Below are 21,096 nucleotides of genomic sequence, written 5' to 3'. Positions count from 1 at the left end.
CCCTTCCTGATCATTCAAGGTCACTAATGTTTTTTTTTCGTCAAGGCAGGTAATAGATTATAACTAAACTGCTGTGAAAATAAATATTTTTGCTGTGCTTGTACTGATTTTTGTGTCATTGATGGTTTTCACATATCCTTTGTTTTTCTATTATACCTTACCTTAGTGGTCCCACAAGAGAATGTGAATATTCATGATAGAAATGTTTCTCTGTGGTCAAGGACTGGACAGTTCTGATATTCTCAATAGTTTCTGCAGCTGTCTAGAAAAACAACAATTTGGAGACATTTAGAAAATATTTCTGTATAATATTTGTGATGTATCGTCTTTTATGAATTAGGCAATACTCACTACCCAAAATATTTTAGTGTAATACAATTTCCCTTGTGTATATAATTCATGATAATTGTTGAATTTAGCTACAGCAAGCATATAAATAATATTCAATTTAAAATGTTTAGTTCTCTTACCAAAATTATCGATGTTATTTTCATCTATGCATCTGCTTAACTGTTCACAATAATCAAGACTTCTTTCATTAAAGACTTATATAATGTTATGTTTAATACATTCAGTATGAATAAACCTAGATGTTGAATACAAGTAAACAAGACAACAATAACATTACAACGATGAGGCACATGTAATCTGTAAACCCCATCCTTTTGATAATTATCATATATGTTATGAAACTAACAACCAAAAATGTTATTAAAATATAAAGTTTTTTTTTTATTGAATGGTATACCTTCCCAGCTTCCTCTAGTTTGCCTTTATCTTCCTCATGTCTTCCCTTTAAAACTTTTATTTGTAGACTACCTAATAAAATACAAACAATATGTGTTATACGTGTGTTCACAAACAATATGTATTTTACCTGTTCATAAAATGTATTTTACATGAGTTCACAAACAATATGTATTTTACGTGTGTTCACAAACAATATGTGTTTTACGCCTGTTCACAAACAATAAGTATTTAACGTGTGTTCACAAACAATATGTATTTTACGTGTGTTCACAAACAATGTGTTTAACGTGTGTTCACTATCTTACATGTGTTCATAAACAATATGTATTTTGCGTGTGTTCACCAAAACAATATGTATCTTACATGTGTTCACAAACAATATGCATCTTAGGTGTGTTCACAAACAATATGTATTTTACATGTGTTCACAAACAATATGTATTTTACATGTGTTCACAAACAATATGTATTTTACGTGTATTCACAAACATATGTATTTTACGCCTGTTCACAAACAATATGTATTTTACATGTGTTCCCAAAGAGTCATTGTGTTATGTTACTTATGTGTAATGGTAAAAGAAGTGCTGTTAAGGAACAACAACAAATAATTTATTAGAGCCCGACCTCTTAAAAACATTTGATATAAACACAATATAATATGGACAGATCAATTTTCAAAAGAACCACTCTATAAAGAGTTATATGAGAAAATGTAAAACACACATTAAAAACATTTATATAACATTTATAACATATACTCTGGGCACTCCGGCTTCCTCAAACAATAAAAACTTGCCACAAAATAGCCGAAATGTGGTGCTTAAAAGTGGCATTAAAACACCATAAATCAAATAAAATCTATAACATATATCCATATATCTTAGCATAAAACACATGCAGGATTTTCTTGCTGTGTTGAAGCCCATGGGTGACCTTGGGCTATTGTCTACTCTTTGGTATGGTTGTTGTCTCTGTGACATATTCCCCATTTCCATTCTCAATTTTAAACCATGAAGGCAGCCTTCTGTCAAACCATTTCAAGAGGACTATTTCATCCAAGAGGTATCATTGTTTTAGAAGTAATAAAAGCAATGGTCAAAGCTCTGCAACTCTTTCAAAAATATGAAATTGACACAAAATTTGAATTTTTGAGAAATAAAAAGATCCTTTTCTACTGGAGATATTCCAAAAACTAGATGTGTCAAAGCGACACAAATGGCCACGTCCCAAAAAGTTGAAAAATCTGCAATTTCAATATAAACACATGTGAACACAAACATGATGGTAGTCTCACATATCAAAAATCAGCTCAAAATCTGGAGGGGAATAGAGAAAAAAATCTGTATAACTGTGATTTCAATAATTTATCAAAGTCCAAAGCGAAAAACAAGCGGAGAGGAACGAAACTTAAACTTGATCTGTAACTCATTATGGTTAACTCATATACCAAAAATCAGCCCAATATCTTAAGGCGTTTAGAAAATAACTCTGTATAATGGTTTGTTGCGGAGTGATGGAGTGACAAGAAGACAGAAAGATGGAATTTCGGAATTTCGCACAAGGATAAGACTATATGGCACCGACAACTTTGTTGCGGGCCATAAAAAGGAAGCGTCAAGAGGATATAAAACAATGTATAACCATGTATAATTTCTGTGCCATTTTAATCTCTTGTGGACAGTTGTCTCACTGGCAATCATACCACATTTTCTTTTTATATAAACAAGGAATTTTTTGGACCATGAATGAATGGAAATTTTCCGAAGACTTTTCACATTACACTATAATTCCTGTCCAAAAAGTAAAAACTCAAAAATATTGAACTCCTGAAGAAAATTTAAAATTGAAAGATCTAATCACATGTCAAAATCAAAAGCTCAAACACATCAGATGAATGGACACCTGTCATATTCCTGACATGGTACAGGCATTATTGTATGTAGACAATGGTAGATAAATAATTGTTTTATAGCTAGCTAAACCTCTCACTTACAATTATGGAAAAATCGTAACTGATGGCATTTATCCATAGTGTGCCTCAAACTTAAATCCTAAAAGTCATGTAACTAACTTACTTGCAAAACCAATTACTGGTACAATGCCAAGTACAACAAGAGCTAGAGCCCACCCATAATAGAAGGCTATAACCAGGGCTGCTACCAGTCCAAACAATGACTGGAAAACCATTCCAATTCTCACACCAGTTGCCTGAAAATAATAAAAATTATATTTAGTTTATACATATTTATTTATAAAGGATTTGGAAACAAATTATTGCAACGTATAATAATTTCTTTTCACTTTGAGGGTGTGTGTGCTGCCTTGTAGCATCATTAGCCTGCTCTTTTACAAAATCTTACTAGAGTGTCTTTAAGGTGCAAGAGATATCATATGGCTCTCTCTCTTAACATGGGTCAGCCTTTTATCGTCCCCTTCCAATGGACTATCACTGTTTCCTTAAAAGATCATACTCCCAAATGGTGTCAAGGGAGAGCCAGAAATTCAGTCCCTGAAATTTTCTCCCCAGAGCAGGGATCTGACAAGGAATCTTTGTGTTAGTAGTGACCAATAATTCTTTTAAAAATTCTGTGTATTTTGATCTCTTGGAAAGAGTTGTCCTGTTGGTAACAATCATAACACATCTTTTTTTTTATAATAACTTACTGTTTTTACTAGGGATGCATCTGTAGCCAGTCTAGTTGTTAGAGCTCCGGTGGAGTGGAACTTGTCATCATAGAAAGCTATATCTTGTCTCATGTAGGCATTAAATGTACCGAGCCTGAGACGCTGAGTTAATCTTTCACCAGAAATACCAAAACTAGAAGCCTTAAAGATTACAAAAATAAATATGTAAAGGTAAGGAAGAAAAATATAAAAAATCATCACAATATCAAAATCAAATTCAGATCTTCTTCCTTCATTTTGAGTATATAACACTTCAAAAGGAACAGCAAGAAAAATTTTAAACCTCTGATTTTTTATAACAAGATGTGCTTGGAAACAATTTTTTTTTTTCATGAGATCTATCAAACAGATTATGAACTATCACAATACATAATTACAGTTGCCTGTCAATTATTCTTAATTTCTACTACCCTGTTAATAAATACAGTGGGATAATTCTGATATATTTTTGTCAACATCTATGTCCTTTGATGTCTTGTGGATAGTTTTCTCGTTGGCAATTATACCACATCACTTTATCTTATCATAGCACAGACACTTCGAATACAAATTCTAAATTTTAGAGACAAGGACTAAACCCTTGATCTTGAAAATTATATTTTTTAAACTACCGCAAGATAACCCCAGGACTGTTTTTTTATTTAATATAAACATTATGAATGCAGAAAGCTATATTTTTTAAATCATCTGAAGTTGGCAATAACCTCTTACCTGTACAAAATAGACCAGAAAGTTTATTCCTCCAAGAGCCAAAAACATCATGCTCCATAAAAGTCCATTATTTCCAAGCTCTATGAATACCTGAAAAAAGATATTAATATAGTTGTTTATAAATAATAACATTTGCAGTATATATATAAAATGAAAGAAGTAAATGAAAATCTGGTTTTTTTTATGGTCATTTATGGATAGAAACATTTTCTTCCAAAGTATATTCAAATAACTGTAAATTCAGAAGTTATTGCAATAAGTTAGTATAGCAATAATAAGAACTTGCATCCTAATTTTTTTTTACATGTAGAGTGGGGTGCCCATGTTCGCCATGGACACAGTTTCGCCGTTTTGTGATTTTGAGGTGTAAAAACTTCAAAAGATGGCTTAAATGGAAGAATTACGCCGGTAAATCAAATTTTAATAACAAATATGATTAATTTTTAAACTAAGACCAAATTTCGGCACTAACCGCAATTGACCGAAAAATGGACAACGATTTTCTGCCAATTTCCTGAATGAAAAACACGATTTCAAAGAAGTGTTTCTTAGTAATTCTTTGACCGATTGCCCTAAATTTCACAGTTCTTTAAAATTTTAAAATGTCTGCTTTTCATCTATAATGAATTTGATTTGATAAACATTGTTTAAAGCTGCAGTTATTTGGTTATAAATAAATATGTAAAAATGGTGAATATGTGTCCCCCTTTGACAAAAAATAAGCAAATTTCAAACACCCTTTATAATCAAACTTTTCAGATGATTTTTTTCCAATAAACACGTTTTCAAGGTAAGAAATGTTTTGTATTTGAAGTTATCTTCATATAGAAATATCAGTATACTTCAAAAACATAATGACTTGAACATAAACTGCAGAAAACATGAAAAGATGTGCTGAAAATGAGCACCTCACTCTATCTGTATGCAGATTATCCTAAATCTTCTTACTGATATTATTAATTTTAAATTCTATGATTTGTTTAATTTTACCTATGTATACATCCTAAAAGTCCAAAAAATGTTCATAATCATCGTATTTTGACAACAACTGCAAAATGTTTTATCTTTGGAGCCTATAACGCAGGCTCTTGATGTGATTTGTTTTAACTAGCATACAGACTTTTGAGATTCATTTAAGAACAAAATTGTATAATATTTTATAATATAGGTGAAATTCAATGGCAAAGTTTGCCCAATGTGAACTTTGACCTTTGTCTATCATTCTGGATATTATTCAGTTACCTTAATCATTTCTCCAAAGAATATAGCAAATGCTGGCATCGTACATCCAGCTACACACGAAGCCATAATCCCAAGGACAATAAATGCACATTCTGGTTGATTTTCATGGATCATACGGAAGTACTTCGGTGGTTCATATTCTTCTTGCTGTAAAATACAAATCATATTTGTAGAAAAATAAAATACATTTGTAATAAGGATATGTAAATTTACCATAAAATGTTAACACAAGAAATCAAAACCTACTGTAAATTCAGGAATGATTGTGTGCATTTATTATTGTGATTCTGCCATTTTAGACTGAAATGGGATACTCATTTTTGTTATATTGTGAAAATCCTGTTAAATTCATAAAAAAATTGAAAAATGTGAGTTTAAATTATTGTGATTAATCCATATCGCATTTTTTCACAATAATAAAAACCTCGCCATAATTTCTGAATCTACAATATTTTGTGACATACAGACAAACTAGGGTAAACCTGAATGCCCCATTTACTTAGCAGAAGACTAACTGGGAAAGAAAGGCTTTGCATCATATCTTACTTCTTCAGGTTCCTCCTCTTTGTCAGTTTTATCCTTGCCATCAGACAGTCCTGATGTCTGTCGGGAGAGTTGTCGTGACAATTTTTGTGGTGATTTGTCATCTGATGATGTAGATTTCATTCTTGATCTTTGTCGTTTAACTGTTTGATCTGGTACAGCATCTGCAGCTTCCTCTTCCTCATCCTCATCTAGTGCTAACTCAGCTAGAAATTTAAAAACAAACAATTATATGGCTTTAAAATTCAATACCAATTTCATAAAAATTGTTCTTTTGTTTATATATTTGGATTGCATATTTTCTTCAAATCTGTGTTAAATCTTTACTTTTACATTTAAAATATTGTTATTGATAAAATTGAAAAAAAAAATAGTTTTGCCTTCTTGATGTCAAGATGTTAATATTCCCATTCAATATTAAAATTAAAGAATTTCAAAAACATGAAAATTCAAAAAATGTTCAAGGACCTGTTTTTTGGCACCAAAAACCTATCTTTAAATCTAATGTCATACACATTTTATATAAAGTCTTCTAAAAATGAGGACACAAAACAAAAAAAATATAAGGGTTTCACAGAATCAATCTGCAGTGTCTCGCTTACTTTTGCTGTTAGTTTGATCTTAACAAAAATGGGGAAAAGGTTTATAAAAATTTCCTTCTAGATACTATTTTTTGATTTTTAGAAGCTTGTGTTCATGCTGGTTAAAACTCCAGGATGGTTTTATGAATCTTATAAATGTTTTAAAAACTATAACTGCAGACTGTATATATGTAGTGTTAACTGGAAGAAAAACTAAGTCCATTTGTAAGTAATATACGAAAACAGGAAATAAATTTTAACAAAACTTCTTTCTAGATATTACCGGGTAGCTTTTTATCACAAACAAGCTTCTGTCAAAGTTTGGTACAAATCCAGGATAGTTTGAGAAAGTTATTAAAAATGTTAAGTCAATTTAACATTTATAAATATTAAATACAGTAAAAAATTGGAGGAAAATAAGGGACATTCAAACTTTGCCATGGAAAAAAAAAAGAAGAAAAATGACAAAAAGACAAACAGTCTACAAAATAATACATAGAAAAAGTAAGAAAACCAACCCAACGAAATCCAGGGGTATCTCTGGTAATAAGGAAGGATAAATAGTTCCTGCTCTACATGCAACATGTATCACATTGGAAGGAAAAGGTGGAAATTTCATGAAATCTAAGGACAATTTAGGTGTGCTTCATGTATGTGATTATTTGGATGTCTAAAATGTTTGTACATTATACATGTATGATTCATGCAGGCAATCAACAAAGAGTCTTTTCCATTTCTTAATTTTATCCATTTTTCTCTCTATTTTTCAGTAAAAAATAATGAGTTTGTATGCCAAACAAAGATATAAGGCTACTTAATGAGGACCGATAACTTTGAATAAAAATATGTTCTATGGATTCACTTAATTTTCGTGGCTATTAATTTTTGTGGTTAGAGGAAAAGTTGTATTTTCCTGGATATTTGATTTTGTGTATTTGGAGATAAATCTATTGGAATTCATACAAAACTGCAAAATGAGGAATAAGGTTCCCTTTGGGCCTAGGAAAAATGAAATTTTACAGAATCATGCAATATCACAATGCAACAGCTTGAAGATAATTTTTATGTATGTGCTCAAGGGAAGTAACTGTACTCACCATCCTCACACTCATTTTGAAATCCTGAAAATACGTTATCATTCTTAGATATTAACGATTTTTCTAAGAGATTTTAAATAATTAATCATTCTGATGATCTGCTTAATATTTGCCACTTGATATCCACCACAAATACATCTTCTTTTTTGTACAAACAATGTTTTCCTTAGATTTTCTTATTCATTTGAAGGTTGTAGTCTGATATTTAATTTCCATTTAGCAACTTTTCACAAAATTCAGCATCAGCACAAGAATTGTGAATAAAAATTAAATCCTGCTTATAACAAGATCAACAAGTAAAACCAGGTTTTTACTAAACCAGTTCAAAAAGAAACTTATCATCCCAACATACTGTGCATTCATTTATTTTCTTTGATACCAATTTGCGCGGATAGAGGTAAGCATGCATTTTTCGAGGATATTTCAGACAATATTTATGTATGGTTAGTCTTTATATACTGCAACTCTTACAACAGTTCCAATTCAAATATATAGGGTAAAAACACTGCACCTTTGAATTATATCTTCAAAAAGCTCTAAAGTTAAAATTGTTATGGGGAACAAGTCAGAGACAACAACCCAACCAAATAGCAGACAACACATTAAACAAATGGATAAAAACTGTTATATTCCTAGATTGGTACAGTCATTTTTTTATGTAGAAAATGGCAGATTAAATCTTGTTTTGTAGCTCATTTAATGATTATATATATACTGTGGATTCATTTATTTTCGTGGGTACCAATTTTCGTGGATTAAAGAAAACTTGCATGTTCGTGGATATTTAATTTCATGGTTTTGCCGAAGCCTGCATACAAGCCTATAGAAATTTTGTAAATCATGGAACATTAAATTTCATGGTAAGACTCTACCCACGAAATCCACGAAAATTGGTATTCAACGAATAATTAAGAATCCACAGTACACACATATATTTAAGTGTAAAACCTACCTGTATCTTCATTAACCAATGTCTGTGCAGTGACCAGTGAATGATACAGTCCTTGTTTGTCCATTAAGTCACCATGAGTTCCCTGTTCTATAATCTCTCCTTTATCCACCACATATATAATGTCTGCTTTCTGTATGGTGGACAGACGATGTGCTATCACCAAGGTTGTTCTTCCCTGTCTTGCCTAAAATACAAAAAAATCAAAATAATTGTTTGTTTTTCTTGCCAAACATGTGTATACTAGTTAAGGTGGTACCAAACACTTTCACTAAAATTAATTTGGCTCGTTTAATTTTCATAAAATTTTGTCAAAGGAAAATATAAAAAAAAATAAAAAATTGAACCAACCGTTTTGTCAGAAAAAATACACTGGTAATATAGCAATTTGACAAACACCAATTTTGATCATTGAGAAGCTTAATATTCCTTACAACACTACGTAATCAAAACGTTTAGCTGACTTTTCAGAGTTATCTCCCTGTAGTGTTAGGTACCACCTTAAAGCATTAAATTGTGTTCAGCATGCTATGAAATGGTATTTCAAAACTTCTGAATTAGATTTATTTCCAGGGTTGTACATACATAAGCAGCATGATGGGTGTGTCATGTGGAGCAGGATCTGCTTACCCTTCTGGAGCACTTAAGATCTCCAGTTTAGGTGGGATTCATTCTGCTCAGCCTTCAGTTTTCTATGTTGTGTTTCGTGCTGTTTGTCTTTTGGTCTTTTTCTTTTATAGCCATGGCATTGTCAAGATTATTTTCAACTTATGAGTTTGAATATGGATTTAGTATCTTTTGCCTTTTTTTTTAGATATTTTGTTTTTAAACATTTGGTTAAAGCAAACTTAAGCTAAAGAACAGATGTACAGACGGACAAGGGTAAAACTTAATACCCCTCCACAACAATAAGGGCTTAGAAAAAGAACATTTCTGTATTAAGAGTATCATATATATAACTAAACCTTTTCTAGGGCTTCCTGTACAATGTTCTCACTCTCAGAGTCCAATGCAGATGTAGCTTCATCCAGCAATAATATTCGTGGGTCTCTAATCAAAGCTCTGGCAATGGCTACTCGTTGTTTCTGCCCTCCCGATAACTGAGCTCCACGCTCTCCAACTAGTGTGTTGTAACTCTAAAAAAGTATAATCAATAAACTAAAGGAAATTGAATAAGTTTTGTACAAGTTGGGATAGGCAACAAAGTTCAAATAGTGTGGTAATGTATGTTATATGGGTTCACATTGTGTGGTTTTGTATACAGTATTGGGTTTTCTCATTGTTGAAGGACATATGGATTCCTGTAATTGCTTACATCCACTTCATTTGAACTTTGGTGGATACTTGTATCAGTGACAATCATACCACATCTCCTTAGTAAAATGCAGTTTTATGGGTGATTGCCATAACAAAATGCTTTCATATAGGACTATTCCAAATAAAACAATATGGAGATATTGTTTTTTAATGGGATAGCCCTATAACCACATGAAGAACAAGAGGCTGTCACAACGACAGCAAACGGATTTCTCAACATTTTTTGTGTCCTGGCAATATCAAAAGAACCATAACTGATGAACAGTGAAAGTAAAAATTGTCAATATCAAATTTGACCTCCATTTTGTCATTAGTATCAACATATTAAAATTTGAAAAGCTTAGGTTAAATGGGTCATGAGTTAAAATGCAACAACATGAATGGAAATGCCATTTTTTTATCTTTCAAGAACCATAACTCCTGAACAGTAAAAGTCAAAATCGACATTATTGAACTTGACCTCCATTTTGTCATCAGTACCAACATATTAAAATTTAGGAATATTTGGTTGAACAGTTCATGCATAAATGCACAGACACGACTGGAAACACCAATTTTCAATCTTTCAAGAACCATAACTCTGTAACGGTATAAGTCATAATCGTCATTATTAAACTTGACCTTCATTTTGTTGTCAGTAACAACATATTAAAATTTTAAATGCTTTGGTTAAATGGTTCATGAGTTGCACAGACAACATTTGGTTACTGCCCAACCGCCGTACATCCCCAAATCAATAACTGACATTTTTGTCACAAAAATCCAGTTAAAAACCTACAATCTCAGTAACTGCAAATGGAGCATTACAATATGCATTGTGAATCCAGACTAAGTTTAAACAAGAATGTGTCCTTAGTACACGAATGCCCCACTCGCACTTTCATTTTCTATGTTCAGTGGACCGTAACATTGGGATAAACACTCTAATTTGGCATTAAAATTAGAAAGATCATATCATAGGGAACATGTGTACTAAGTTTGAAGTTGATTGGACTTCAACTTCATCAAAAACTACCTTGACCAAAAACTTTAACCTGAAGTGGGACAGGCGGACAAACGGACGGACGAATGGACGAATGGATGCACAGACCAGAAAACATAATGCCCCTCTACTATCGTAGGTGGGGGATAATAAAACAGTAGGTAATGGGACACACTAAGAACAAGAATGTGTCCACAGTACACTGATGCCCCACTTGCACTATCGTTTTCTATGTTTACTGGACCATGTGATTGGAATAAATTCTCTAACTTGGCATTAAAATTAGAATGATCTTATCAAAGGGAACACGTATACTAAGTTTCAAGTTGATTGGACTTCAACTTCATCAAAAACTACTTTCACCAAAAACTTTAACCTGAAGTGAAACAGACGGACGGTACGACGAACGGATGCACAGACCATGAAAACATAATGCCCCTCTACTATCGTAGGGGTATTTTTCTTTGATTTCCATCTTCTATAGAGCTAGTATTACATTTTATACATAGTCTAATTTTTTTTATCAACATTATAATATCTGCTTGTTTCTATGCCTAATCTATGAGCTGACATACGATATTTACAAATGCATGGTTACTATATATAATTTACAGATCTATCTATATAAATTTGTAACATAATGACTATCAGTATTTGTTACCTGAGGAAGACTTTTTATGAAGTCATGTGCATTGGCTTGTTTGGCAGCTTGTTCTATTTCTGTAATGGTTGCATTAGGATTCCCTAGTCGGATGTTCTCGGCAATGGTGCAGCCAAACAAGACTGGTTCCTGAGAAACCACACCGATGTTCTGTCGTAACCAGTTCAAATTTAAATCTTTTATGTTGTTACCATCAAGTAAAACCTAAAAAATTATTATGTTAGAACTGTTAATATGAGTAAAAGTTAAAAGTACGTTTACATTTTGATCCTTTATATATAAAAAAATAAGATGATGTGGTATGATTGCCAATGAGACAACTCTCCACCAGAGATTTTAAAATATTTAGGTCACCATACGGCTTCAACAACAAGCAAAACCAATTGAATCGAGGAAAATTGGCAAATTTGTGGATATTTTTAATTTCATGGTTATGTCAAAGTCTGAATTCAACCTTATAGAATTTGCAATTTGTGTAGTTTAATTTCATTGTTCATCTGTACCCACAAAATCCACAGAAATTGGTATCCCATGAACAATGATGAATCCACGTTATAACAATGTCCACTTCAAATACATTTAGTACTTCCAGACAAGGTAAGATTTCTTGTTACTTCTCCCCCCTAATAATAACTACTTACCTGTCCTGCATCTGGGTCGTAGAACCTCTGTATGAGATTAACTATGGTAGATTTACCACAGCCACTGGATCCTACCAAAGCTACAGTTTGTCCAGGTTTTATTGACAAGTTGAAATTAGTCAGCACCTATAAAATACAAACCAACTGGTAAACAAAGTAAATACAGTGATAACATCAACCAGATTATAACCCCAAAACATAGGTAAACAAGTATCTTAATGCTTTGTTTTTGCAAAAATTTGGATTTGATCTTTAATGATACTCTGTTTTATTCATTCACTAACTGACTTGGCTGGTTCAAAGCTGAAATTATTGATTGTATAGACTCCTGTCGATTATTTAAGACTTCATTTTGACCTCTAGATTTATTTTGGCTATTTTTGTATAGGGTTTCTATTTAATTGACATTTATCATTCAATCATCCTTTCAATAAAAAGTGTACAGTTAACACAAAGCAAGAAACAAATGATTTATGATAATCGTCTTCTAGTTTCTAGCTTCTGTCACAGTTCAATTTTGGGTCCTCATCACGGTCCATGTTTAGGTCATGTCCATTTCATTGAGAAAAAAAGTTAATGATTGAAATTAAAGAAGTAAATGCATAAAATTCAGATCACAGGATAAAAATAAACAGCTGCACTATGAGAGCATGATACGCCCGACGTCTTGTGTGGAAGTTTTATGCAATAATCATTAATAGTTTCTGAGAAAGTTTTAAGCAATAACCATATATTGTTTTTGAGACACGGCGGGACATGTGAAACCCCCAATTTTTTTAATTTTTTTTACAAAAAACTAAATATCACTAAAACAAAATTTTGAATCAAAACCAAAAAGTATACAGATCTTTAGATTAATATAACAAAGAAGTGTGTAAAGTTTTAAGCAATAATCATAAATTGTTTTTGAGATACTGCACAACATGTAAAAAAAAAACTCCCCCTTTTTTACAAAATACTCAAGAACTCAAAAATGAAATTTTGAATCATCACCAAAAAGTATACAGATCTTAAGATTTATATAACAAAGACATGTGTAAAGTTTTAAGCAATAATCATAAATCGTTTTTGAGATATGGTGTGATTTGTAAAAAAAAACTCCCCCTTTTTTACAAAATACTCAATAACTCAAAAATAAAATTTTGAATCATCACCAAAAAGTATACAGATATTAAGATTAATATAACTAAGAAGTATACAGATCATCTGACCATCATAAGAAACAACTATGTTAAGTTTTATGAAATTTGGATAAGTCGTTCTCAAGTTATGGTGCGACATGTTTACGCCGAACCGACGGACGGACAGACAGACAGACGGACACGGGACATTTGTATACCATAATACGTCCCGTCAAAATTTTGACCGGCGTATAAAAAGGGAAAAAGGGAAAATAAAAAATTGTGTAAGCTCGGACCCTTTAAAGACTGGAATCTATCTCTGTACTGACCAGCGATCATTATTACTCCCAAAATGTAGCACTAACTGTATTGGACTGTCTACCAAACTTCTTGTTATCTCCAGTATGATAAGTTCATATGAACACAAGTAAGACAAGGGGAAGTAATAACTACCTGTACATCTTCTCTTGTAGGATAAGTAAAATTCACACCAAGAAACTGTAATGCTCCTTGTATTGACAGTGGGCGTTGTCCTTTCTCAGAACTGGCATCTATTTCTGGTTTCTGAAACATGACATTGGTAAATAATTACAGTTGTAATAGAATAGATGCATATTTTTTTACAACAGCAAATATCATTGTTAAACATTGATTAAGATAACAGTTTTGGTTAAAATTCATTTACAACTTTTCTAAACTCACACTTTTAGAAATCGTGTGGGGACATTCGTCTATCATTGAAAGATCTTATATTGATCTGCAAATGTCTATTTGTTATTGTAACTGCTTATAAACCATTAGATTATATCTGCACAAGAGATATCACTGTTTCGTTAGGATAACAACAAAATTTAAAATGTGTTAATTTGCGTGTTTTTTATTGATTTAAGCCTTCCAATTGATATTTTATAGTGTGTCTTTCTAAGTTGTGATGTTATACTATTGTTTCAGAAAAGGGAGAAGGTTTGGTACCATTAAAACATTTAATACCGCTACAAATGTTTGCACCTATCCTAAGTCAGGAATCTGATGTACAGATGTTGTCGCCTGTTTATGTAGTTCATACGTGTTTCTCGCATCTTGTTTTTATATAGATTAGACAGTTGGTTTTCCTATTTGAATGATTTTACACTAGTTATTTTGGGGCCCTTAATAGATTGCTGTTCAGTTTGAGCCAAGGTTCTGTGTTGAATGCCGTCCTTTGACCAATAATGGTTTGCTTTTATGGATTGTTACTTGGGTGGAGAGTTGTCTAATTTGAACACACACCACATCTTCCTATATTTATATATACTGTAAAAACCTACATTCTGACCTCTATACAGAAGAAATTTCGTTAAGTTAAAGTTCACTTACTCTGTCAATGATTTCATACACAACAGCTGCAGCCCCTTTGGCTGTTACAAAGGAACCAATGTTTGGTGCTGCATTTCCTATTGAGAAACTACCAATCATTACACAGAAGAATACCTGAAAGGAAAACATATCAATAAATTTAGCATTTGTAATGTTCATTTTGATTGGATAACGTCACTAATTTGCATGGCATCAATTCACAATTGAAAATGTACCAGCAAGCGCAGATGACATATGACAGATTTTAAATGTATGTTTTAACATTGTTTTCTATCAGTTTCTTTAGAATGGAGACAAATATTGTATTTAAAGCTCCCACGGCATCAATTGGTGATTTGATGGTCACAAACACTTGTTTACTGGCTCTGCTAAAGAGTTGCCAGCAAACTTAATTTGCAACTATCAAATCACCAACAAAGTCAATGTAGTTATTCTCAAGATATTGAGTCTGGGAGACACAATTTATGCCCCTGCAGATGCAAATCTATATTTTAAAATAACTATAACATTGAACCACTTATACCCTAAAATGACATAGTTCAACTATCTCCCAGAAGCAAATACTAATAAATATCAAAACCCTGACCAAATATACTACTTCAATATATTTACAGACAGACAGCAGAGTGAATTCCTTGCATTAAAACTGTAAGAGGAGTTGAGCTGAATAACTATATATTATAATGGGACTGACGGAAGGATGGACAGACTGAAGGACAGACAAACAGGGGTGAAACAATATGCCTGCCAACTTTCAGTTGCAGGGGCATAAAAAAAAACAAGTCTAAAGGACAACTTATAATAAGGTCCCCCTACAGGACATTTAGGTCCTACATTTGTTCCCTGGACTATTATACATACTGTAAGGACTGTTCCAGGTGTGATACCCTCTGCTCCGTTAGATGTAATGTATTCTTTGACTTGTTCATTTCCGTACCTACAGAATAATAACTAGAATTATATAATATGAATAATACTGTGAATTATACAATATGAATAATACTGTGAATTATATAATATGAATAATACTGTGAATTATACAATATGTATAATACTGTGAATTATAAAATATGTATAATACTTTGAATTATACAATATGAATAATACTGTGAATTATAAAATATAAATAATACTGTGAATAATACATTATGAATAATACTGTGAATAATACAATATGAGTAATACTGTGAATTATACAATATGAATAATACTGTAAATAATACAATATGAATAATACTGTAAATTCATTTATTTTCAAGGGTATCAATTTTTTTCCATTACTAAAAATTGCATGTTCTTGGATATTTGATTTCAAAGTTTTTTCAATCTCAGTAAATAGAGCCTATTGAAAATATGTTATTCATTGAACAATTTGACATGGTTCGCCTGTATCTATGAAACCCACGGAAACTGGTATCCAACGAATAACAACGATTCCACAGTATGTTGAGGACTATATGCTAGAACTTCAGATAAACTGTGGATTCATTTATATGTATGAGTACAATAAGGTAAGCTGGCCTTTATGTGGATACTAGATTTGGATTCATTTATATATGTGAGTACAAAAATGTAAGATGGCCTTTATTTGGATTCATTTATATATGTGAGTACAATAAGGTTAGATGGCCTTTATGTGGATACTAGATTTGGATTAATTTATATATGTGAGTACAATAAGGTTAGATGGCCTTTATGTGGATACTAGATTTGGATTCATTCATATATGTGAGTACAATAGGGTTAGATGGCCTTATGTGGATACTAGATTTGGATTCATTTATATATGTGAGTACAATAAGGTTAGATGGCCTTTATGTGGATACTAGATTTGGATTCATTTATATATGTGAGTACAATAAGGTTAGATGGCCTTAAATATGTGGATACTAGATTTGGATTCATTTATATATGTGAGTACAATAAGGTTAGATGGCCTTTAAGTGGATACTAGATTTGGATTCATTTATATATGTGAGTACAATAAGGTTAGATGGCCTTTATGTGGATACTAGATTTGGATTCATTTATATATGTGAGTACAATAAGGTTAGATGGCCTTAAATATGTGGATACTAGATTTGGATTCATTTATATATGTGAGTACAATAAGGTAAAATGGCCTTTATGTGGATACTAGATTTGGATTCATTTATATATGTGAGTACAATAAGGTTAGATGGCCTTTATGTGGATACTAGATTCAATGGTTTTCCAAAGTTTTCATAAACTTGCTTATCTCCATGAAATCCATGAAAATTGGTACTGTTAATTCAGAAATTATTGAGTGCATCTGTTATTGCGATTTTTTCAAGAATGTAAACATTGCAATTTCAATTATAGCGATTACTTAACAATCGGCATACTGATCTTTTGTATCAGTTATCAGATTCCTAATCGCATTAATAAAAACCTGGAAATAATTTCTGAATTGACAGTATTCCAAGAATAATCATTATGAATCCACAGTATTTTGTAGATCTTAAGTTTTTGGTTGATGTGTATCAAAAATTTACAAGCATGTTATCATTGATACTATGCTACAATGACAATGTATAATCTCTAAACAACACCAAATAACACACCTTTAAGAAACATATTGTTTAATCACTAAACCTTCACACGCATGGTGTCAAGTTTCTAAGTTAAAGGTCTGTTAACATGGAAAACTATTGAAAGACAATGTATAATCTCTAAACATCATAAGCTTCAAATTTTGAAGGTACACACAATTTCCATGGCAACTTACCAAAATGACAGTGCGTAATCTCCAAACATCACAAGATATAAACTACCAAGCAACAAACCAGTTACCATAGATTTCTTTATACCTATTTGTTTTGTTTCTTCCAAAGATTTTCCGTATCTGAAATAATATATTCCAATGATATTATTAATACATACAATGTCAATCGCAGTAAATGACATTAACCAACAATCATTTCATATTATGACATAATAACATTGGCAATTAGTCCGTCCAAAGGTGACGATAAATGGCTGACCCGTGTAAAGAGAGAGCCATATCTCTTGCACGTAAAAGACACCCTAACTGTAGATATTTAAAAAAATTATGTTTATGGCAACCCTCTCACCCGCAAAGTGGAGAGGGATTAATATAAGTTGCAATACCTTGTTTCCTAATCCACTTTAAATAAATATGTTTAAACAACCATTAGCAATTGTTCCAAAAAAAATGTATGAGAAAAGGCACAAATTTGAAACAATTCTTTAATTATAACCTCTAATATTCAAATTAGAATCTTTTTCACCACTGTTTTATTTCGTTTAAAACGTGCTGTTTGTGAATCAGGTTTTGCGTTAAATTATGAGTTATCTGCCCTTATATACCTTTTCACTTCCTGTTTTTGACCATTAAATGATACCACAGTTCTCATACAGGATATAACTTCTTCTGCTACACTGCCAGCATCAGCATATAAGGCTTGTTCTCTTTTGGCAAAGTTTTGCATCAGCTGAAATACAAGAGATTCATTTGAATATTTCCATCAATTCACTTAATCAGCTACATCAAAAACCAAATTGATATTATTTTCAAATTTAGCCTTTACATTATACCTTGATTAAATTCAACTTATACATACTGTAAACCAACTTATTTTCGCAAGGAAAATATTGTGAATTTAACATGAATCGTCATGAATATGTAAAACTTAGATTTTTTCTAACCCAACGTCATGAACTAAATTTAAGAATGGCGAAATTTAATGGTCACAAAATGGGCTAGACAGGGCTAAATGCGAAATAAAGTATCCACGAAAATAAGTTGGCTAACAGTATATGAATTCGACTGCAGATTGTAGAAGAGTTAGTTGCTAAAATTTGTTTTCTATGAAATGTTTGGTTAATAGACTGTTAAATTATCATTTGTATTTAAGTCTTTGTATGGCCATATTTCCTCCGTTTTTTTTTAAGCTAAAGAGAGGTAGAATCTACCGAAATGAAAGTCAAATTCAATAGTCAAACTCAATAGTAAAAAAAGAACATGCAGAAAACAAAAAAACATCAAAAGACAAAGAGCAGTCTACAATATACAACAAGGAAAACTAAAGACAAGCAACAAGAACCCCACCAAAAACTGGCGGTAAATCTCAGGTAAATCTCAGGTGCTGTAAAATTTTCAATTAATTAAAAATCTTATCACTCAAAATACACTTATGCATTAAACATATACTCCCTAATGAAAAATTAGCAGTCAGTATATATATAATAGCCTCAACTCATAAATGAAAAATAAGCCCCCACTTCAGTTTTTACATAAATATACTCACTGCTGAGAAATAAGCACCTAGAATAGTCACACCAACTTCAGTTTATACATACACTTATCATATACTTGTATAAAATATCACTAAAATTTTACAGTTCAATAACATTTGAAAATTTCAAAAGGCTATGAAAGAATTACTAGGTTTATTGACCAGATTCTTAAGTAGAATTTCCATAGCGGGCTGATAAAGGTACCTTTATTGACTGCTTCCAGAATGTTATCACATGCCTTTCCGTTAATTTTCGTGACGTTTATCACATGCAACTTCGTGCATTTCCGGAAATTTAATTGAAAACGACAACAGAACGTGGAAAACGGCACCGAGTGATAAGACTGTTCCCAAACTAGTTGAGGAGCAAAAATGAATTAAGAAACACTTGTTGTGAAAGACATAAGAGGTGACAATATTATTGAAGAAAATGAAAAAACAAATAAAATGCTTGTTTAATCAATTATGAAACAATCAGAGTAAAGAACTTGTTTTGGTTGTCTGTAAAGACAAACAAAATTAAATTTTAATAGTTCTTGACTGTATATCTTCTGCTGAAGTATATGATAAAAAGATCATTACCTGTCATTTTTCATATCAGACCCTTTATTGGCCCTCGTTCATGATATCAGCCCTCGAGCCTGCAGCTCTTGGGCTGATATCACAACCTTGGGCCGATAAAGGGTTTGATATGAAAAATGCCATGCAATAATCTATACATACTCACTGCTTAGAAATAAGCAGCCAGAATGGCCAACACCCACTTCAGTTTTTACATACATATACTCACTGCTGAGAAATAAGCAGCCAGAATAGTCAACACCCACTTCAGTTTTTACATACATATACTCACTGCTGAGAAATAAGCAGCCAGAATGGTCAACACCCACTTCAGTTTATACATACATATACACACTGCTGAGAAATAAGCACCTAGAATAGTCAACACCCACTTCAGTTTATACATACATATACTCACTGCTGAGAAATAAGCAGCCAGAATGGTCAACACCCACTTCAGTTTATACATACATATACTCACTGCTGAGAAATAAGCACCCAGAATGGCCAACCAACACTTCAGTTTATACATACATATACTCACTGCTGAGAAATAAGCAGCCAGAATAGTCAACACCCACTTCAGTTTATACATACATATACTCACTGCTGAGAAATAAGCACCCAGAATGGTCAACACCCACTTCAGTTTATACATACATATACTCACTGCTGAGAAATAAGCACCTAGAATAGTCAACACCCACTTCAGTTTTCACATACATATACTCACTGCTGAGAAATAAGCAGCCAGAATGGCCAACACCCACTTCAGTTTATACATAAATATACTCACTGCTGAGAAATAAGCACCCAGAATGGCCAACACCCACTTCAGTTTATACATACATATACTCACTGCTGAGAAATAAGCAGCCAGAATAGTCAACACCCACTTCAGTTTTTACATTAATATACTCACTGATGAGAAATAAGCAGCCAGAATGGCCAACACCCACTTCAGTTTTTACAGATATATACTCACTGCTGAGAAATAAGCACCAAGAATAGTCAACACCCACTTCAGTTTATACATAAATATACTCACTGCTGAGAAATAAGCACCCAGAATGGTCTACACCCACTTCAGTTTATACATACATATACTCACTGCTGAGAAATAAGCACCTAGAATAGTCAACACCCACTTCAGTTTTTACATACATATACTCACTGATGAGAAATAAGCAGCCAGAATGGCCAACACCCACTTCAGTTTTTACAGATATATACTCACTGCTGAAAAATAAGCACCAAGAATAGTCAACACCCACTTCAGTTTATACATACATATACTCACTGCTGAGAATAAGCACCTAGAATAGTCAACACCCACTTCAGTTTATACATACATATACTCACTGCTGAGAAATAAGCACCCAGAATGGCCAACACCCACTTCAGTTAATACATACAAATACTCACTGCTGAGAAATAAGCAGCCAGAATGGCCAACACCCACTTCAGTTTATACATACATATACTCACTGCTGAGAAATAAGCAGCCAGAATGGCCAACACCCACTTCAGTTTATATATACATATACTCACTGCTGAGAAATAAGCACCTAGAATAGTCAACAACAACTTCAGTTTTTACATACATATACTCACTG

General features: G+C 32.3%; 1 protein-coding gene across 6 annotated transcripts in view; it reads right to left on the bottom strand.

Annotated features, from left to right (window-relative positions):
• The window catches only part of LOC134692799 (ATP-dependent translocase ABCB1-like), a 50,882-nt gene that overhangs the window by 9,058 nt on the left and 20,728 nt on the right, over positions 1–21,096 (bottom strand). For 5 of the 6 annotated variants that reach the window (XM_063553348.1, XM_063553351.1, XM_063553346.1 and 2 more), the window contains 17 exons: positions 17,991–18,115; positions 17,389–17,505; positions 15,501–15,576; positions 14,640–14,753; positions 13,737–13,847; positions 12,163–12,288; positions 11,522–11,725; positions 9,527–9,697; positions 8,565–8,748; positions 7,613–7,636; positions 5,938–6,140; positions 5,392–5,538; positions 4,150–4,239; positions 3,418–3,579; positions 2,829–2,961; positions 749–819; positions 162–262 (listed from right to left, as the gene is read on the bottom strand). In XM_063553348.1, coding sequence (XP_063409418.1) covers positions 162–262; positions 749–819; positions 2,829–2,961; positions 3,418–3,579; positions 4,150–4,239; positions 5,392–5,538; positions 5,938–6,140; positions 7,613–7,636; positions 8,565–8,748; positions 9,527–9,697; positions 11,522–11,725; positions 12,163–12,288; positions 13,737–13,847; positions 14,640–14,753; positions 15,501–15,576; positions 17,389–17,505; positions 17,991–18,115 — 2,159 coding nt within the window. The remainder of the gene's footprint in view (positions 1–161; positions 263–748; positions 820–2,828; positions 2,962–3,417; positions 3,580–4,149; positions 4,240–5,391; positions 5,539–5,937; positions 6,141–7,612; positions 7,637–8,564; positions 8,749–9,526; positions 9,698–11,521; positions 11,726–12,162; positions 12,289–13,736; positions 13,848–14,639; positions 14,754–15,500; positions 15,577–17,388; positions 17,506–17,990; positions 18,116–21,096) is intronic. The other variant, XM_063553347.1, reaches the window with a different exon arrangement.

The sequence above is a fragment of the Mytilus trossulus genome, chromosome 12, assembly GCF_036588685.1.
Source record: "Mytilus trossulus isolate FHL-02 chromosome 12, PNRI_Mtr1.1.1.hap1, whole genome shotgun sequence".
Taxonomy (NCBI): domain Eukaryota; kingdom Metazoa; phylum Mollusca; class Bivalvia; order Mytilida; family Mytilidae; genus Mytilus; species Mytilus trossulus.
The sequence above is the reverse complement of the archived record's forward strand: the minus strand, read 5'-3'. Positions and strand labels throughout refer to the sequence as shown.